This window comes from Cynocephalus volans, chromosome 6, assembly GCF_027409185.1.
Source record: "Cynocephalus volans isolate mCynVol1 chromosome 6, mCynVol1.pri, whole genome shotgun sequence".
NCBI classification, from domain to species: domain Eukaryota; kingdom Metazoa; phylum Chordata; class Mammalia; order Dermoptera; family Cynocephalidae; genus Cynocephalus; species Cynocephalus volans.
This window is the reverse complement of record NC_084465.1, coordinates 47,218,019-47,239,159: the sequence shown is the minus strand read 5'-3', so window position 1 is coordinate 47,239,159 and position 21,141 is coordinate 47,218,019. Positions and strand designations below refer to the sequence as shown.

The 21,141-nt window shown below is 34.4% G+C and overlaps 1 protein-coding gene across 2 annotated transcripts; it reads left to right on the top strand.

Annotated features, from left to right (window-relative positions):
• Nucleotides 1-43: 43 nt before the first annotated feature.
• CBLL1 (Cbl proto-oncogene like 1) lies at nucleotides 44-16,143 on the top strand. 2 transcript variants are annotated; one of them, XM_063100093.1, is made up of 6 exons: nucleotides 44-62; nucleotides 4,699-4,866; nucleotides 8,170-8,267; nucleotides 8,717-8,800; nucleotides 10,002-10,075; nucleotides 12,653-16,143. In XM_063100093.1, exons 1-6 carry the CDS (start codon nucleotides 50-52, stop codon nucleotides 13,686-13,688), a joined length of 1,473 nt encoding a protein of 490 aa, XP_062956163.1. In that variant the 5' UTR covers nucleotides 44-49; the 3' UTR covers nucleotides 13,689-16,143. The 2 variants fall into 2 exon arrangements, with proteins under 2 accessions (XP_062956163.1, XP_062956162.1); XM_063100092.1 differs by having other exon boundaries at nucleotides 8,167-8,267.
• The last annotated feature ends 4,998 nt before the right edge of the window (nucleotides 16,144-21,141 follow it).

The following is a 21,141-nucleotide window of genomic DNA, read 5'->3' as shown; positions in this document are numbered from 1 at the left end:
ACTCCGGTGCGGTTGACTTCCGCTCCCACTGTGCTCTGCGAGCCGAATCATGGATCACACTGGTAAGGAGGCGGAGGCAGTGGGGGTCCTGGTTCCATGGCCCCTTGCCGGCCTGGGACTGGTCGCCCAGAGGGCAAAAGGGGTTACGCTTGCCCCACCACACTGGGGTGTGGCGGTGAGAAAGAAATCTCCCAGATCCCTTCCCGTGCCCCGCAGGGGCCTGGTGTTTCCCGGCCTACCCTCCGGTGCGGTACCTACATCCTCGGTGCCGGCAACAACCACTTCTTCTCTGGCCGTGCTGAGCTCCTAGCCGGGACGGTGGGCGGCGCACGCCTTGTGGGAAGGGGAGAGAGAGCTCCGGCCTCTTTTTTTCCCTCAACCAGGCTGCTCTACCCTACGTTATGGGAACTGTAGGGTAGATTCCAGTTTCAGAGTCGAGGAAGTCTCTTTATGCTGGGAGTGGATGGGCGAGAATGGGTTGGTGACTTCTGCTGTCTCAGTCAGCTTTGGGCGGAGACTGCATTGGTTACCAGCTGTTGTTGTTGTCTCTCTGGTCCTTCATGGACCAGGCGTGAGAGAAGGGAGTCGGATATAGTTTTTGGAAGCGTACTCGGAGCTTTTCTACCTAAGCCCAAAGCCTGCGCTGCGGCTGTGGTCCTTACTCATTATCATTTGGGGGCACTTACAAGGAGCTTAAAATCAAGATATTCTCTACCCTTTCTCCAAGTAAGGGTGGCTCTACCCTTTATTATTTACTTATTTATTTGTTTTTTAGCTTTTGCTTCCATGTGGTTCTTGGATATTGTATGAGCGCACTTGGAGTTAGAAAGTGCTGCGTAGAGTTATATAGACTATAGCACAAATAGAGAAAAGGGCTTTTTCTTGTTTTAAGTATTGATTGAGATGTTCGCAATCATCAAATATCTGTTTAATTATATAATTACGTATATACATGCATTTTAATATATTTATTTATTTATGCCAGTTACCTACAGATACTTTAGGCCTGGAGGTGGAATGATGGACTGGTAAACAAGACAGACTGAGTTTCTGTCCTCATGGAGATTACATTCTGTGGAGGAAGACAGGCAATAAACAAGTTTTTAAAAAATTTGTATGTTTATGATGGGTGCTTTGAAGAAAATAAGCAGGTGCTGTGGATAGACTAATAGGAAGTTTCAGAGAGAGTGGTCAAGGAAGGTCTTTCTGGAAAGGTAATATTTAAGCTGAGATCTGGTGAATGAGGAGGATTCTGCCATGTAATAAAGCAGGAGGAAGAGAATTTTCCAGCAAGTACAAAAGCACTGAGGTAGGGAAATGTAGAAAAGGCCAGTGAATCGGCTGTAGCCTAGTTACAAAAGGGAAAAGAGCCCTGAGATGAGATTGGGAAGGAAGGCAGAAGTCATTTTATTATTTACTTTGAAAGTCTTGGTAAAGTTTTGAATATTAATTTAAGTAAGTATGAAGCCACTGAAGTAAAGGATGAACATAATCTGTTTTTAAAATACGAGGGTACTCCAAAAAGTTCATGGAAAGATTTGTATTATCTTTTAATTCTATTTTCCCACGAACTTTTTGAAGTACCTTCATATAATAGGTTGTTCTATGGAGAATGGTGTAAGAGAGGGAGGCAAGAATAATAGAAAATAGACAATTTAGGAGGTTATTGCAGTAGACAGGAAGGGAGGCTTGGTTTAGTTAAAAGGAAAGGGAATGGGGAGATTCAGTAAATGTTTTTGTTGTAGAACTGAAACACGTACTGATGGATTGGTTTGGAGGTATGTGAGAAAGAGGAGAAATGCCTGTGTTTCTGGTTTGAGCAGCTGGGTAGTGCCCATTATTAAGTTGGGGAAAACTTGGGAGAAAACAGGCTTTTTAGAAGGGGTACAGATAGGACATTGGAATTTGGGAACAAGAGTTTGGTTTTGGACCACCAAGTATGAGATAGGTATTGAGACATAGAAGGGGAGATATCAAGTGGAAAACAGGAATGATCTGGACTGAAAAATACATATTTGGGAGTTACTACCTTATAGCTGATTATTTTAAAGTATGAGGATTGTTGTGATCACTTAATGAGAGAGTACAGAAGAGGGCCTAGAACCAGGCTGTAAGGAACTCCAGTGTTTGGAAATTTTATAGAACTAAAACTCTAGGATCTTGATGTCACAGTAGGAAACATTCAACTTTAGCAAAATATTTCTTATTTGAGCCTATTACTGGAATTGGAAGTCAAGTCCCTGCCACAGTTTAAAAGCTGTTATGTTAGGAAATCATAATATGGCTGATGTGTAAAAGAGTATTTCTTATCCTGGTTCTTGAAGTTAAAAGGTTGCCTAAGGAAGTCAGAATCATCCTAATGTGAAAATATTCACAAATGAGCTGACCACTTAAAAAATTAGTCGCCACTCAGATATCCCTTCTGCTTAACAATAGCTTCTTTTCTGTTCTATTAATTTCTTCATGAATTAGTAGCCTTGATGTTTTATATCAGAAGACTGGAAATGCTGTGCATTGATTGTGAGGTAAAATTACAAACCTTGCAAAAGATTCAGGTTTTCATGAAATTCATAAACACCAATTTGATAACTATTTGAATCACAAAGTCACTGGCAAATGAGGAAATGCCAGTTAGCTGGTTAATTGAAGACATGACAGGATAGGCATCTCAAAAGAATGATTTTTATATCAAAGGATTAAGAAGTCCTTGGGAAAATTGATAAATCCTTCACTATTATGCAAAAAATGACTAGTTTTACGATCATGCCAAAAAATTCAAACATAAAATGAATTTTGCTGGAAAAATGACTGTGAGAAACTCCCAGCTAACACTTGATTCATTCTTTAGCCATTCTAACAATTAGCACTTTTGTAACTTTAACCTAAATTTTGTAAAGTATTTCTTGGTTCCTTTTATTCAAGATATAATCCTAAATAAATCTTTTACTCCTTAGAGTGGATTCACCTTAAATGGCCAATTATTCTTAGTTTCTCACTTTCTGGGTGATATCCAAAGACTTTTTGTTATTGGATTTATGTTTTATTACTGTATTCAAAAGGAACAGTGTTGTATGTTCGTAATTTTAAAAAAAGCAAAACCAAAAACAAACAAAACCCCAAACGAAGCATGTTATCACTACTAAATGCTGTATTTTATAAACTTGCAATCTGTGAGGCAAACAGCAAAGTGTTAAGGGGCAGAAAAAGTTATTGTGAAAAAGTTATTCTTGCTCTTTTTCTTTGAGCAAGAAAAGGTTATTCTGTCATATCTGTTTTGGCCATTGCATTACTCATGACTACTTTTACATAGATAAGCATCTACAGTGAAAACAGATGAAATACATTAATCAATTTGTTAGTCCATTTAGTGAGATGTTGAAAGTTGATCAAGTTGGGTTTATCCTAACTCATGATTTTAGTTATCCATGTAATCCCTTTTCCGTAAATTTTTCTTGAGTATTGGCTATTAGACTGAAAGATATTTAAAATAATCATTAAGGACCCATTTTGAATTTTGTTTTATATATTGTTCAGAAAAAGTGCAAATGAATGAATTTAACATGTGTCTGTAATCCTAGTAGCTTTTGAGGCCATTAGTACTAGCTTATTACTTCCAAATTTGTCTTTACTGAATTTAATGTGGACAGTTTGATTATCAATCTTGATTGTAATATTTCCTTCAGGGACACAGCCTTGTTCAATAACTTGTCATGTTTTAAACACTACCGTTTAAAATAAATCTTCGTTTGCATTTCCTATTTTAGAGCATTTGCCTTTTTGTCTTTAGTAGGTAGAGTTGAATATTCTCTGTATTATAGTATCTTTTATGTACTTGAGAAAAGGTAACTCTTAAGCTTTAGATGGAGTCAGTTCTGTGAAATAATGTTCTTGTTACTCTTGGGGACATGAGTTAATTTATTTCATAGATAATAAGCAAAGATTTCAGGGACTAGAAAGTGTCAGTTTAGATCTAATAGGACCTTGCATCTTCTAAAATTACAATTTTCCTTTACAATGCCAAGAATAACTCAGTCACATGTGTATCTCTAGAAATGTTATAGCACAAATACATTACTGTTGTTTCTAGTACTAAATGGTACAACAATTTTTACTATATTCCTGAATGTTTTTTAGAAAAACTATTTTACACTTAAGGGAATAATCATCTTCCTTAAAAATAACTTCATTTTCAGATGCATTATTTAATTTAGTGTTTGTCAGTGTTAGCTTTGTGTTTCCAGTTTTTTGGTTGTCCTGATGTAAATTTGGTTTGCTAAATTTACTGAGTGCCTACCTTGCATGTTTGATCATCAGACTTGGGGATAGGGATGTTTTGTTTCTTTTTCTCCTTCTTATTACTCATTCTTTTAAAAAATCTCTTATAGTTACTACAAGGTTCATGAAGGGTTTTATGTTTCTGTAAACTCCTCTGGAATTATATGGAAAATTTCATTGTTCACTTTTCTAGGGAGAAGTTACATAATTTTTATCAATTCCTTAAAGGATTCCATGTCTCAAATAGGTTTAAAAGGCATTGCTTTAAGGGTTTATCCAAAATAGAGAAAATTAGCAGTTGTTTATATCAATATAATATTTAAAATCAGAGCCCAGATCTTTAACCCTTAATAATGTTGGGTATGTTGTTTTAGTACCTGTGGCAGAATAATCTTCAATTACAACTTTTTTTTTCTAATGTAGACAATGAGTTGCAGGGCACTAATAGTTCTGGATCGTTGGGTGGTCTTGATGTTCGCAGACGAATTCCTATAAAGCTCATCTCCAAACAAGCGAACAAAGCCAAACCTGCACCTCGAACTCAAAGAACTATAAACAGGATGCCTGCAAAGGCTCCTCCTGGTGATGAAGGTAATTTGTTTAAACTTATGGGTCTGACAGTCTTTCCGTTTTATGTGATTGCATCAAATAATCCATGTGATCTTATTTACTTATAGCTACCTCTTTTTTTTATCTTTCGTACTCTATTCATTCTTTGACCTTTTTGCTTGACCTCTCACTTCATCATGTTGTACTTTTCTCTTCTATAAATATTTTTGGTTTGGTTTCTTTTGTTGTTGAAAGTAACACTGCCCAGTGTTAAAAAAAAAAATGTAAACAATATCACAGAGAGCATGACATTAAAAGTAAAATTTGCCCCTCATCCCCCGTAATCTTTCTCTCCAAAAATAATCTCAATTAAGACTTTCATACAGATGTATTAATTTTTTATGTAGAACTGCCTTTTTTCATGTAATATGCATTTGAGATTTTGCTTTGTCAGTACATACACGTGTACTCATTTAAAAAAATAGGTTTAGGTATTTTGTTTAGCTATACCATTATTTATTTAATAATTTTTCTAGCTTTTTGCTGTTACAAACAGTGTTACAGTAAATATCCTTGTACATATAGGTTGTAATATATACTTTGAAGAATTTGTACTTTGCATAAATTTGGACATTTTAAAATTTAGTGGATATTGTACATTTTAGTGTCAAGTTGCTCTTCAGAAAAGGTACATTAGCTTATATTTCCACACATCAATATTGACTATTATTAATCTTTTAAAATTTTTGTTTTGATATAAACTTATGAGTGAGGTTGTAAATCTTTTTATAGCATTAGTCATTTCTTTTGCCTAGGTTCTTCCTGTTCATATCTTTTTCGCATTTTTCTGTTTGGTTTTCTTTGTTTTTGATTTTTTTAAGTTTTTTGTAAATTGATAAAATTGGCTTATATATATGCCTGGTTTTTCTTTTGAATTTTGTATATAAAATTTCGATTGTAGGGAAGTTTGAAGATTCTATATAGTTAGATTCTATATAGTCTTTGCTATTGTGACTTCAGGGTTTTAAAACATTCTTAGAAAGGCTTTCCTCTATTTCATAAGTATAAAACAGTTTTCCCATATTACCCTTTAATACAGGTCAGTAAACTATGCCCTGTGGGCCAAATCTGGCTCTATTTTGATAAATACAGTTTTATTGGAACTCATCCATGCCCATTTATTTAAGTATTTTTCTGTGGCTGCTTTCACACTGCAATGGCACAGTTGAGTGATTGTGATAGCAACCACATAGCCCACAACGTGTATAAAATATTTACTATCTGGACTTTTACAGAAAAGTTTGTTGACCCCTGCTTTGGAACATTTATGGATATATATTTGGTTATTAAAGAAAAAAAAAGTGGGGTCTGGCTTTATTTTTTCTCCAAATCAGCTAGCCATTGTCCCAACTATTGAGTAATCGTTTTCCTTGCTGAATAGAAATCTTACCATTAACGTATATTAAAGTTTTAACATGTATCTGTGTTTATTTTTAGACTGTTCTATTCCAGCAATCTGTCTATATTTCTTTTTCAGAAACAGATTGCTTTAATTATACCTTATACTATGGCTTCTTTTATTGTAAGGTTTTTCTCCCCATCTAAACAAGTATATTTGAAGTCAAAATGTTATAAATGGTGGTAGTAGCTACCTAAGGCTGCTGCTGCACTATCTGTAATCTAGGGTCATTCTCCCCGCTTTTCCTTTATTTTTTAAAACTACACAATAATGTACAAATATATTCTTGTTGTAATAATTTAAACAACGCAAAAAGGCTAAAATCCCCCTTCTACCCCTTTCCCCTCAGATATTCCCTCCCCTTGCCTCCAAGCCCACAAACCTTTCTAGAGGGAATTACCGTTACTAGTTTCTCTCTCAATAGAGCAAACTAAGGCTGAAGATAATAATTGGATGCTTTAGATTCACCTATTTGAATTTTTAAAAAATTGATTGGTTTTTCTTCTAGGCATTGATCAAAATGTGGAGTTTTCGGTGCCAGTATGTTATCTATATAAAAGTTTAATGATGGGAGTACAGGATGAACTACTCTGAAAAAAGATCATGTGCTTCTAATGTCCCTGACTGTTGATCTCAGTTATTTTCTGTGTTTGAAAAGTTGATTTTTCTTATTTTGAATTTTAGATCACACCAGTTTTTATAAGGTATAAATGGGCCATATAAGAGCCTAGGGACACTCAGTGTAACTTATAAGAACACCTTGACTTTGAACTATACATTTGTATTGGAGGTAATAAAATAGAAGTACACCAAAGTGTCTGTATCAGCTTCAGAAAATTCTTGCATCACTGTTTGTGTGTGTGTGTGTCTGTCTGTCTGTCTGTCTGTGCCTGTGTGTGTCTCTGTCTGTGTTTGTACACAGATGCTGTAATTTAGCGATGTGGGTAAAGTTAAAACTTGTGTGCTTTGGCTACTCTATATGAGTTCTAGGGCCAAAAGAGTCATGAGAAGCCTGACACCTTCGAAGGATATAATTGTGTTCTCAGCTTTACTTTAGGTAATTGGATTCTATCTAGAATTCTCATCAGACTGTTCATTGGTTTTCTGTTTTTTCGTATAAGATAGAGGATCGCCATCAAGTTTTTAGTTAGACCAGAGAAATTGAGCCCAGTGATCTTCATATTGTCTTGAGTTTATTGGTATTGATATATGCAGTGTAGGAGAGGATACTTGTAAGAAGATATGATATGGCTCCTGCTGTTTGGGTGATTAACCAGGGAGAGGTTTTAATTGAAAGGATGAAGTAGGAATATGTAGATGTTTCTAAAATCACACTCAGTTTAGGGCTGACAAAGAGGATACATGATTTACTAAGTCATAAGAAGAAAATCTGCAGAATTCTTTGTTTTTGTTATATTCTTTTGGCAATAAAATTAGTCTCTTGCAGTATGATACCATTTTTGTGGATAGATTAGAATAAATGGTGACCAATATCTAAAAAATTTGTGCAACAAGCATGATTATGGTAATCAGTGAAGTTTTATACTAGAGATAATCTGGTGAATTGATAAGAGCACTTGAATGGGAGTCAAGAGATCTGAGGTCTGTTGCCGGCTCTGTCACTAATTTATGTGTTGAGTTATTGTGGGTCTCCATACTGTAATATTCTCAATAATGAAGTAGTAAGAGTCAGACTAGATGATCACCAGGATCTCTTCTAGCTGATGTTTTAAACTAGTCTTCATTATCTTGTTGTTAGAAGAGCTTTGAAAGGCTCTTACAGATGAGCTTTTCAGTAAATAGGCCTATTTTGCCATGTACATGTATTTACAAAATGAATTTTGAGATTTGAAAAGTTAATGGGTAACACTTTTTTTTCTCAGAAGGATTTGATTATAATGAAGAAGAACGGTATGACTGTAAAGGGGGTGAACTGTTTGGAAATCAGCGAAGATTTCCTGGACACCTTTTTTGGGACTTTCAGGTATAAATAAAAATGAAAAATGTTATTAGAACAATAAAATATTTTAAGTATTAAATGCTTAAAATGTTTTATAAGAGCAATGCATAATACATAATGTCTAGTATACACTTTTATTATAGTTATGACTTTCAGCACACAAAGATCGCTTGTTTATTAATGCTGTATTTCCAACTGTTTCCAAAAATAATTTGAAGTAATTTTCAGTAAAGACAAATAAAATCAACAATCATTAACACTATTTAAGAAGAAAAACAAAATAATGGTGGCATAGTTAGTGGTGGGGAATATGTTGGGATTATACCAAGAAACCTCTATTTCTGATTGTTTTAACAACTTTTATAAAATAGTAATCAATTCATTATAAATTATAGATACAATTATAATTTAAATTATAGATACTGTTTTTAGAATTGCTTAAGAAGGGAATTTTAATTATATCATTTCAACAGATAAACATCTTAGGTGAAAAGGATGATACACCAGTTCATTTCTGTGACAAATGTGGATTGCCTATTAAAATCTATGGGCGAATGGTAAGTGTAATTAAGTAAAATCATGTTTTTGTAAACATAAGCATTTATGTAGAGGTAGGATTCTGAAATTTAAGTAAATAGGTTTATTATTGTTTAATGGCTAAGTTTGCAACATTTTAAATAAGTTTTAAATAGCTAAGGGAAGTTTTGGAATACTATGAATTTAATATAGTTATCTTGACAAATTCTTGAATCCTTATAAAACATTAATTTACTAATTAAGGACACGAACTTCTGAAAACTGAATTTCTTTGGACTGTTTGATACTAGTTTCATTTATTCTAGTTTATTAAAGATAATAATTTTTTCTTGATACAGAATAAATGAGTTATTTCTTTCTGAACGCCACAATTTTATATGTAAAACTGAATTCATAAGTAATATTTATAATTTCTAAAAATTAAATTCTAATCATTAAAAAAAATTTATGGGGCAAGTTGGTTAGCTCAGTTGGTTAGAGCGTGGTGTTTATAACACCAAGGTCAAAGGTTCAGATCCCCATTCTGGCCAGCTGCCCCCCCCCCCAAAATTTTTTTACAGCCCTAATGGTAATTTTATAATAATTTTAATATTCCTTCAAAAACAGATAGTTTTGTATTTGTGTTTGAAAAAAATTAAATTCAGTAATCTATCTGTGATGGTAGAGGGCATGGATTATGCACTGTTGCTTTGCTTTGTTTTATAGCAAAGTAATAGTAAAAGGCTGTGAGTTTAAAAATATCATTCTAACATCATTTTACTGTGTCCTTCGGATTTAATTTTGGATTTTTATGAGTTCATTACCCTAAGACTACCAGGGGAATATGCTACTCACATTAAATGTAGGAGATAGTTAGTTTATTGCTTTGGAATAGTTTCAGGAGAAACTGGGTGAGATAAAATATGGATATAGTGTTCTTCAGGCACTTTTAACCTGCAGAGACCATGGGTGAAATTTATAGGGTGTACACTTTCAGAAAGTGTAAGCAAATGTGCATGTATACATTTATTGGCAAAATGGACAAAGTTTTCATCACATTTTCAAAGGGCTTTGTGATTGAAACAGGTAAACTATTGCTTTTATACAATTAGTACTTAATAAATAAATGTTCATTTTAACAGATAGTTCTCAAGTGCCTTTTGTGTGTAGGTCACTATGCTTACAGTTTTGGAAATATTTTCTGTTCTAATATGCTTAACTATAATATGTCTTTGTTTACAGATTCCATGCAAGCATGTTTTTTGCTATGATTGTGCTATTTTACATGAAAAAAAGGGAGATAAGATGTGTCCAGGGTAAGATAAGATCATCCTTACATTTTTAAATAATAAAGTTTATAGTGTAATGATTTGTAAACTAGGTTATAAAGATCAGGGTGTGATGCAAACCAGGCAGGAGATCAAATGTGTAGACATGGCTAATCTTTCTCTGTAAGCCCAAATTTGTTTTTAGCTTTCTCTTTAAGGTAGGTGTAAGTAGCCACTATCAGTCCCTTTAGATTGGTCAAAATGATGACATCTATTTGCCATCATAAAATTAGTATTATAAACCAAAAACAGTTATTTCCTTTTTTTGATGGGAATTAGTATGGTGTGGTAATTGAGAGCAAAGACTTGGAATTAGAATTCCTGGGTTCAAATCCTTCTGCTGCTGCTTATTAGCTATGTGACATAGGCTGTTTCTTTGTCTATACAATGGGACTGATAATGGTACCTACATCCCTGGGTTATTTTTAGGATTAAATGAGTGTATATATTAATATATGTATTAAATAAGTATATATAAGCACCTCACTTGTGTGATATATATAGTACCTGGCATATAGTAAGCACTGTGTAAGTATAAGCTCTTATTTATTACCTTCAAATCTGATTATTATGTTTTGAGTATATCTTAGAACATCATCATGACATAGACTCAAACAAGTTATGAGGGTCTAGATTCATTTTGGAATGGTCTTGATGGAACCAGAATAAATTAGGAATTTTTATATCAATTTCGAACACCTGATAAAGCCTGAGAAAGGCTGTGAGAGAAACTTCAGTGGAACAGCCATAGGCTTCCTAGATTCCTTATTTCCTTTTATGGTGTTGGAAAATTGGCATCACTGTGAGAGAAAGGGATGATTCATTGATAATCCAGTGACAACTAATTCTCTTGGCATGTTTTTACTAGCTTTTTAAAGTAAGATTATAAAATCTGTAATGTGAATTTAAAGAATATTTCTTCTGTAGAAGAAGAAAGTGAGAGGAGTGAGGAACTTAGTAGTGTGTATCACTTGTTTTGGGCATTTTCTCTAGTGCCTAATTTTCCAACACGGTGTATATTCACTTTAACTTTATACAGTAAATTTGATTGCTACATTGGGGTAAAGGATTTCAGATGTGATGAAACACTATGAAGAGGACATTAAGAAGCTTTATCTTTTACAGAAGTGTTCTAATGTTAATGTTTAAAAGGAAATTTAATTTTCAAGGTACTAAATGAAACTCCAGAAAGCACCTCACTTGTGTGATCCTTAGCTATTTTAGGACAGAAGGCTATCTGGATTAACAGACACAGATCAGGAAGTGGAGAAATGGCAACCAGAGTTAATATGAATATTATATACTACTGTTTTTAAGCACCACCCAAAAGAAAGTGCCTCTCATTCTTATTAATGTGGAGATATTTCTGAGTTTGCAGCAACTTAGAAGCAAAAAATGAGAAGGGTGCCAAATGGCCACTAAAGGGAAGCATATTAGCATCAACAAAGAGTTTCAGCCTTATAGCAAAGATGGAAAAACAGTCACAACTCAAAATCAACAGTATAGAGCCATTTAATATTAGTATCAAATGGCCTACCACACATTCAATGACAGTAGCTTATATCTATACATACTTAGTCCTTAACTAATGATTAAATACTGTCACTTTCCTTGTTTTATTTGATCTTAAGAATACTCTTGAGTGAGGTGAAATAGATGTAAAAACATTGTGAGTTAGGTAGAGTTGTATTTTAACCTCATTTTACAAATGAAGAAACAAAACAATTAAATGACTTCTCCCAATTACAGAGTCAATACTAGATCCCAGAACTTTGAAATCCTAGTTCAGTCCTTTTTCTACTACATCAAGAAGACTTTAAAGGCAAGAATGGGTTAAATATAGTGAAATGAAGAATATAATTTTGACCCTGAGGCATTAAGAAAATGTTAAGTTAGAGTTCACAACCTTTCTAAGTTGGAAAGTGTGCTGCTTTTTAGTAATACCATGGAAAGTATGCTACTTTTAGTAATAAATTTGTCTGACAATTTAGAAAAACCCCTGCCTTCACAGACTCTTGATAGTCAGGGATTGAATTTAAATAGTTTATGTTGTTGAATGTTAAGAACCCTGATGATTTGGAAGGCCTTACTCATTGTTGTAGTCTTTGCAGCATCTTCCACTTAGTATTATTTGCTCAACAAATACTTATTGTTCAATAATAATATACAAGTTTGAATTCCATGATTGTAAGTGATAGATTTTTTGGTTTGTCCTTCCTGAATTTTTTTTGCAAATGAATGCCAAAAAAAGAATTGTTTGAGAAAATTTGATAAATTCTAGGTCTTGCAAAGAATAAGTCTCTTCTTAAAACATTCTATTTGATAAATACTTTTAATTATTGTTAGATTTGAGTTCTAATGTTGAGAGAAATGCTGATGTTTAATAGTATAGACAACAAAACGAACAAGGTTGAAGGTTCACTTAGAGTAACTGTAAATTTTAATTATGAACTTTTGCTATATTTTATGTAACAATCAAATTTTTAAAATAGGCATATTTTTGAAAACAAGTACATTATTTTTATGTTCTTTTGAGTAAATCACATTTTTTCCCTTCTAATATAGCTGTAATGATCCTGTACAGCGAATTGAGCAGTGTACACGAGGCTCTCTCTTCATGTGTAGCATTGTTCAAGGGTGCAAGAGAACATATTTGTCTCAGAGAGACTTACAGGCTCATATCAACCATCGCCATATGAGAGCTGGGAAACCTGTTAGCCGTGCGTCACTTGAAAATGTTCATCCTCCTATTGCCCCACCACCAACTGAAATTCCTGATCGTTTTATAATGCCACCAGACAAGCATCATATGAGCCATATTCCGCCAAAGCAGCACATCATGATGCCACCACCTCCTTTGCAACATGTGCCACATGAGCACTATAATCAGCCACATGAGGATATTCGTGCTCCTCCTGCAGAATTGTCCATGGCTCCACCTCCACCTCGTTCGGTCAGTCAGGAAACCTTTCGTATATCAACAAGAAAACACAGCAATTTAATAACTGTCCCCATTCAGGATGACTCAAATTCAGGTGCTAGAGAACCACCACCTCCTGCCCCAGCACCTGCTCACCATCATCCTGAATATCAGGGTCAACCAGTGGTATCGCACCCTCATCATATTATGCCTCCACAGCAACATTATGCACCACCCCCACCTCCTCCACCACCAATAAGCCATCCAATGCCACATCCTCCCCAGGCTGCAGGTACTCCTCACTTGGTATACAGCCAAGCTCCACCTCCACCAATGACCTCTGCTCCACCACCAATAACCCCTCCCCCTGGACATATTATTGCCCAGATGCCACCTTACATGAATCATCCTCCTCCAGGACCTCCCCCACCTCAACATGGTGGTCCACCTGTAACTGCACCCCCTCCTCACCATTATAATCCTAACTCTTTACCCCAGTTCACTGAAGATCAAGGAACTCTGAGCCCTCCATTTACACAACCAGGGGGAATGAGTCCTGGTATATGGCCTGCACCAAGAGGGCCACCTCCTCCTCCACGAATGCAGGGTCCGCCTTCTCAAACCCCACTTCCTGGACCACATCATCCAGATCAGACAAGATATAGACCGTATTACCAATGATAATAGTGTTTTGAACTGAAGATATGATGAGGAAAAAAGCTTATGTATAGTCAATCTTTTAATAGACCTTTGACTGGGGAAAGAAAAGTACCTCTTACCGAGGTGGCTATAAAACACAGAGGGTCTTGTCTCTTAAAATGGTTTTAAATCTTGACCTTAGGATGGATTTCAAATACTATTCTGTAGTGCAGTTAAGTGGCTCAGTTGAGCATGGCTATATTTTAATAATTTTGTTCCCCTAGTAAGGTAAATTGACCCAGAAGTGACCATTTGTAAAGAATTTGGAAAGATTTTTCATTGTTCCACTTTTAAAAGTATTGCTTTTGTTAAACCCGATGTTTAGTTTTTCATGTGATACATTTTGTTAACCTGTGTAAATGAATTAAATTTCAATATGGTTGTAAAATGCTATTTTTATGTGAATTAAGTGCAGCCACATACTGTTTTTTAAAACCATATGTTTTACCACTAATTTCCCAAAGTTACAATAAAATCCTAAAAGTAAAAATCTACTACAATTTGCTGTAAGGCAGACTGTTAAATGATAGAGAATTATTTCACACTTCAGGCACTGAAAATTTGAGGTATATAATGCACTTCACTTGGATGCCTTTTCATTTTTAGGCAGCCTCAGGAGCACCAAAATACATTGGAATTCCAGTACTAAGATATATTTATATTTGTAATATTAAAGGTATTACTGATTATTTGGAAAGATATGGCCAAAGTAATCGACTCTGCAGGCTCCAAGCTGGTGGGGGGATGCTGTTACTTGTTAATGCTTTTTTACTGAATGGTTGGAGTCACATGTTGCACCACACTTACTAATCTTAAGTAACATTATTTTATAGAACTGTTTAAATGGTGTTATTTAGATGAAGTGTGTTCTACTCTGTTTACTGTCTTAAACTAAATATTGAGGGCTGAATAGTCATTATTTAATTCCTCATTTCATGGTAGAGTTTGATCCTGTGCTTCAGTGGGTTCTTGTTTATTGGATTTTAGACTACAATTTGAATGCTGTGGAGGAATTTGGATACTGTATTAATGAAGGACTTTTTTTTGTAATCACAAACTTGGATTTGCTCAGGTTTCATTGCTATGTGATAAGTGTTTTTCCTCTAACTTGAAATTTAAAAACTATTATTTCCTATTCCTTTTGTTGATAAAGCAGTCTAAACTTGTAACATATTAGCATGGAGTCAACAGTGAAGACTACCAGATAATTTTGTATTGGAAAAGAGAAAAGTAATGACTAAATTGTGAATTTCAGTGCTTTATAAGGTGCCTTTAGAGTCAGCTTTTGCATTATAGGGGCTTGTTACAGTCCAGCTAAGATGACCACTTACAGTTTATATAGAACTCATATGTATAAATCAACATTCTTGGGATATTATTATATATCCTTTGAATAAACCCCTGTGAAGTTTTTTCTTCCCTCCTAAAATGGTGCATAATATAAACATGAAATGTGTAGTATGCAGATATCATTTATCAGATAGTTTGTAGTGTATGCATTTAGAACATATTTCTTTTTGACAAAGGGTGAACTGATTGCTAATTTACCATTTTAATCTGTCAGGTACAGGCAAAACAAATTCTCATCTTGGATGATCAGATGCAAAACCATTTCTGAACTTAGCACAGAAGTTAGAAATAATGGCCATTCAACCTTGACTGGCCCAAAAATACATAAAACACTTTTTCCTTTAAGTTAAGCAAATGATTTTTCACACTTAGCAGTTTGAGAGTCCATTGTTAATGCAATATTTCTAGTGGGAAATGCTTGTTATTAGAAGCATGGGAATGAAATAGTATGAAATGTTGGTGAGTACTTCTATCATATTACTGTAGGTACTTGGACTGGTGCGAATTTGATTCCTTTTCATGCTCCTGTTTAGGAGCTGTTAAAATATTTGCTGTTACAAATCCAAACCATTCTTTATTTCATGTAATAAGAAAATAGCCAAATTACTTTAGTATGCAGATATCTGAACTATTTATGAAGAGCTCTCCTGCTTTTATTGAAATTCACTAGTTGAATGTGATAAGAAACCACTTAGCCTGAGTATTGGACAAAAAAATTGGTATCATGATAAAATTCCACATGTTAAGAGAACTGTAGACTTTTTAAAAAATGATTTCATTTCAGTTTGGTTTAAGAAATATATGTTGTGCAGGGAGGCAGATCAGATGAATGTGTTGTAACAGACAAAATTTTTAAATGGTGTTAGACTTGAATTCATCAGTTGATTGAATGAGGGCAGGTGGGTAGAAGGATTACAAAATTATTGTTAGTGTTTCTTTCCTTAAGGAAAAAGATGTGAATTCCAGCCTTATTTCAGGGAAACCTTTGAAGCTATGATGGACATAAGTCTAATTAAATGTATGTATGTTTCATTATATTGCTCTTAAGACTACTGAGGTGGCAGTTTAATTCTTAAAAACAATAAAATGGAAGCATAAATACTATTTTGCCTAGGTGAATTTTTACCTAATGATGACACATTGGGAGAATGCAGAATTTTCCATGCTTATGTCGACATAATGTTCTACACCAAAATTAGGTTCACTTTTTTAAAGATTAAAAACAGCAAGTTGAATGTTACATATCTTCAGTGGTGTGTGTGTTCAGAGTGTAATATAGTACTTGGGGGAAGGTTCAGAGTGTAATATAGTTCTTGGGGGAAGGTAGGTAACAAAGACTATAAGAACTACTTTATATCCATTTTGCCCTGTAGAAACCACTTGTTCAAAATTATTGTGTAAATACTATTTAGATACCATTGAAATATAAATGGAAAAGATATTTGAACATATTTTTAAAACTCAAGTAAGTGGCTGTTTACTGTGAATTATACAGAACCACTTTAGGCTTTGTTCTGATTAGTATATTGGAAGAATATCTTTTATACACCTTTTTGGAAAATCTTACAGTCCCATCTTAACTTTTTTTTTTAAGCCCTATATTATAAGTATATGAGAAAAATTCATGAGTACCTAAAACAAAACATTTCTTTATTAGATTAGTCTTTAAATTAGTGTATTGATGTTAAAAGAAGTTTGACATAATCATACTCAAGCACACTATATTCTGATTGAAGTGGATCTGTTTTTCTTCACTGGTTTGTAACTATTTGTTAAATTATGGCATAGAAACCAAAAAGAACTTGCTTATTATACTATATCCACAATCAAATAAAGCAGTGTTGGATGTACTAGGCTCAAAGGGAAGGGAGGGTAAGCCAGATAAAATACTTAGTAGTGTTATTAGTAAAAAGTGATCTGGATTTCCAAAAATAACACTTTAGTGTTAAAGTTTAATTTTCCATCTCCCTATCTTTAAAAGTTACAAATTTTTAGGCATGGCCAAATCACAGGATTGAAACGAATAATGATAAACCATGGGTTTAATTCTCACACTTGAGCAAGACCATCTTTAAAAAAAAAATTCATTCATTCTAAAATGTTAAACTATCCTGTGACCTGAGTATGTCCCATTTCTATGCTAAGTAGTTGTAAGAAGCCCCTTTCCTATTACTCTGCCTTTAAAATTGTTCTCCTTTTGCCTTCCTTTAGATTGAAAAATCCTGCTCCCTTTTACTTCTTCCTCTTACTTTCAAAACCTTTACTTTTTTGTTTCTAAATTTGTACTCCTTTTTATTTACACAGGCATTAAATGTTGTAGGGAAAAATTTAATATTACAAACAATGATTCCTCTCATTCACTATCCCAATGAACTGTCTCCTACTAGGGGATAAGTACTGTTGTAACTTTGGTGTTTATAGCTAATCATTTTAGTTACAGATCTGATAACTAAATAGGCTCCGTGCTCTGGTAAGCATCCTAATCCATTCTAAGTGTAGTGTTTAATGACCCTATATACAATAATTATATAATGGGTACCTATTATGTGTGATATAAAGATTTATTCAATTATTTATATGCTAGACACAGTTCTAAGCACTTGGGATGCACCAGTCTTTAGAGAAAGGAGATTCATAAACATTAAATGATATACCATGTTGTACAATTGATAATAGTGGTAAAGTCCTATAGAAAGAAGGAAAACTAAGGATAATTGGGGTAGTAGTAGGTTTGCAACTTAGAGTGGTCAGGGTAAAACTCAGGAAAGATGACGTTTGAGCAAAGGTATGAAGTAGATGAAAGCCATGTTGATAATGTGGGACAGCTTTCCAAGCAGAAAGCACAGTCTGCAAATGTCTGAAGATTGCACCCGGAATATCTGAGGAATAGCAGAGACTGGAGTGGAATGAATGAAACAAGTAGTAAGAGGTCCAAGAGGTAATAACAAAGGGAGATCACAGGACTTTGAGGTCATTATGAAGACTGACCTTGCTCTGATAGACTTGGCAAACCATCGTGGCATTCTGGGCAAAGGAATGGAATGATCTGGCTCCTTGTAAAAGGATTATTCTGGCTGTGTGTTGAGCAAAGATGCGAAGGGAGACAGATGGAAGCAGAGACCAGTCAGGTGGGTATTTTAATAATTTATACAGATGATAGTGGTAACATAGGTATCAAGAAGTGGGTGATTTGTGGAAGGACATATACACACATATCAATATAAATATATTTATAAAATTAAACCTGCTATATGTTAAATGTGGGTATATAATAATGAACAAACTACATATGGTCCCTGCTTTTTAGGAGCTTACATTCTAACTTATCTAGGAATTGTGCTTGATAGTCATCCCTAAATTTTCCTCAAAAATTTTTCCTGCATTCTTTTTCAAAGTATGGTGGCCAGGAAAATATTCTTATGTTTAAAAATGTATTACCAAAGTACACACACACAGGCTGTTTAGCTCAGTTGTTAAAAACACATACACACACACAAAACCATAATGAGAGAGAAATATTAATTGTACTTCATCCTGAACATTAATATATCTCCTAATACATTTTCTGGATATATTGTACAATGCTGAATTAGTGACTCTGGAACAAATCTGTAGAATGCATCTATATTATTGCTGAGTTTTGTCCTGCCTTGTAATAGAACAGTTTTTAGACAGGTTTTAATTTCTTTTTGGAGATAATGTTTCCTGATAATTAGAAGCCTGGGCTCTGGAGTCTAGATGGATTTCTAGCTCTACCACTTGCAACTGTATAACTTAGACTAGTTCCTTATCCTCTTGGAGCCTTGGTTTACTTTGCCTTTGTAAGAAATGGGGGTAGTGATAGTACCTACCTTATGGGGGCCATTTTGAGAATTATAGGATTCTGTATTTTAAAGGTAGAGTCAGTAGGATTTCCTGACAGATTTTTCAGTGTGAGTAGCTTGAAGAACAGAGGAAGAACAGAGTTGTCATTAATGAGGTGGAAAAATGCTGCTAGAATAGATTAAGGGGAGAAGATCAATAGATCAGTTCTGACATGTTGAAATCCAGATGGAGATGCCAGAAAAATGAATTAAATATCCTTCTTTACACTTTTTCTTGTGAGTGGAGTCAGGCTTGTGTTTAAAGTATTTTATTTACATTTCAAAGAGGTAAATTACTGTGTTTAGACAAGAATATGTATCAAATGCTTAAATAATTACTATAAAATGATTTTAAAGATCAGCTGCTCAATACGTATTAGCTTCAAACTTTCGTAATTTCAGTAAGGTATTTTCTCTTTTCCTAAGTTATTCTGTCTCCCAGTTGCATCCTCTCCCCTCCAATCTTGCTTTGGTTTATATAAGTTTATTTTTATCTTCCAACATGGTCTCTTGATCTCTTCCATATCAGGGATCAGATTTTTATACAAGTCAATTTCCAATATTTGCTCTGAGGCAGGCAAGTAAAGGCCCAGCCCCATGTATTCCATTACTCAAAGCATATCTACTTTAGGGGCCTAGGAGAAAAAAAAACATTTAGGGATGAGGATAAGTGAACCTCTAAGATGTTAAGGTTGAATGTAATGTGGGCATAGGAGTTGCTTGTGCCTCTTCCCTGTTATTTTGGTTGGCGAGAAGAATGTAAAGGGCACCTTTGCTCGAGGAGATGCAGACAGCAGCAACAATCTTATATGAAGGTTTTGCCCCAATCTGAAGTTAAATGGTCAATTAAATAGACTCCTATTTTCAATTTCTACTCACTACCTTCTGTAAAGGAAAAGCTCTTACTTAACCTGAGACTTTTGGGCATTGTGTATAATGTGTGTGTGTGTGTATGTTTTTTTCCCCCTAAAATCCATAGGGTGTGTAAGACTCTGTAAGGTGCCCATGATTCAAAAAGCTTAAGAAACATTGCTATAAAGAGTGCTAATATTCTAGGGTTAAAGATTAGCTATGTAAACAACCTTTATTCTACTTTTCTATACTTGGTTTTAAGTAAATACAGTAGACAAGCTCTTTCAGTAAAGACACTAACAAAGGATGGAAGGGAACTTTGACAATAACATTTAGAGGCAAGATCTAAAACAATTGGGACAGCTTTTCCCATTGACAAAGTGGATGGATGTTTAATAGAGGCACTGGATCTTTTTTTGTTGGTGCTATTGTTTAATTTCTATTACCTGAGAAAATACAAATTTATACCAAGAACAATGCCAGTGAAGAAGAGAAGCATGTGTCCTTTTTTTTTTTTTTTTTTTTTTTTTTGGAACAACTGAACTTTACTTATATAGAATATTTACATTTGGGGGTTGGACTAAAATTTAAACTGAATCAGACATTTAATTATTTTTCATTTGCTCAATGCTGATGGAAAGGCCAGATTGATAATAAACAATCTAAGAGACAACTTTTTTCTGCACATCTGAATTTTAGAGTGATTGGAATTTCAGACATTGCCACATTCTTTTGGGGGGGTATTCACAGAAGCATAGACAGGGCCCCTTTATCTCCAGGCACTTTTCTTACTTCAAACTGCAGGATTGCCATAATGCACTCAAAAGCTTACTGTGTGGAACCATGATTATTGGTTTATTGGACTGTGAACTACTTCACTGCAGAGGCCTAGTTTCATTCATCTTTTCCCCCAACACATAGAATAGCACATTAATGTAACATAATCCAGTAAATACTAGTTGAAATGAATTAATGAGTGAAATATGCTCAGGCTTTGCATCTCAGAAGATGCTCTGTGGGGCTGGGGGGAGCTAACCTGTGTATCCTTTTTTTAAAAAAAATTTTTATTGAATCAAAATTTATTATACATATTTTGGGGGTTCAACATTGAGATATCTTAAATCATTACTAGCATATATATTTTTACAAATCGTAATTATTCTTTATGCTCCTTGTCCAATCTCTTCCCATCCCCCTCTCCCTTCCGCCTCCCCCCTCTAATTACCCTAGATTTCTCCTTCTGAAAGAGTAATGGTTGCTCTGTTGGGTTGTTGCCTAGATGATCTGTCCAATGCTGAAAGGTGTGATCAGGTCCCCCAATATTATCATAGAGCAGATGCTTCTTCTATCATTCTGAAATGGGCTTTGTG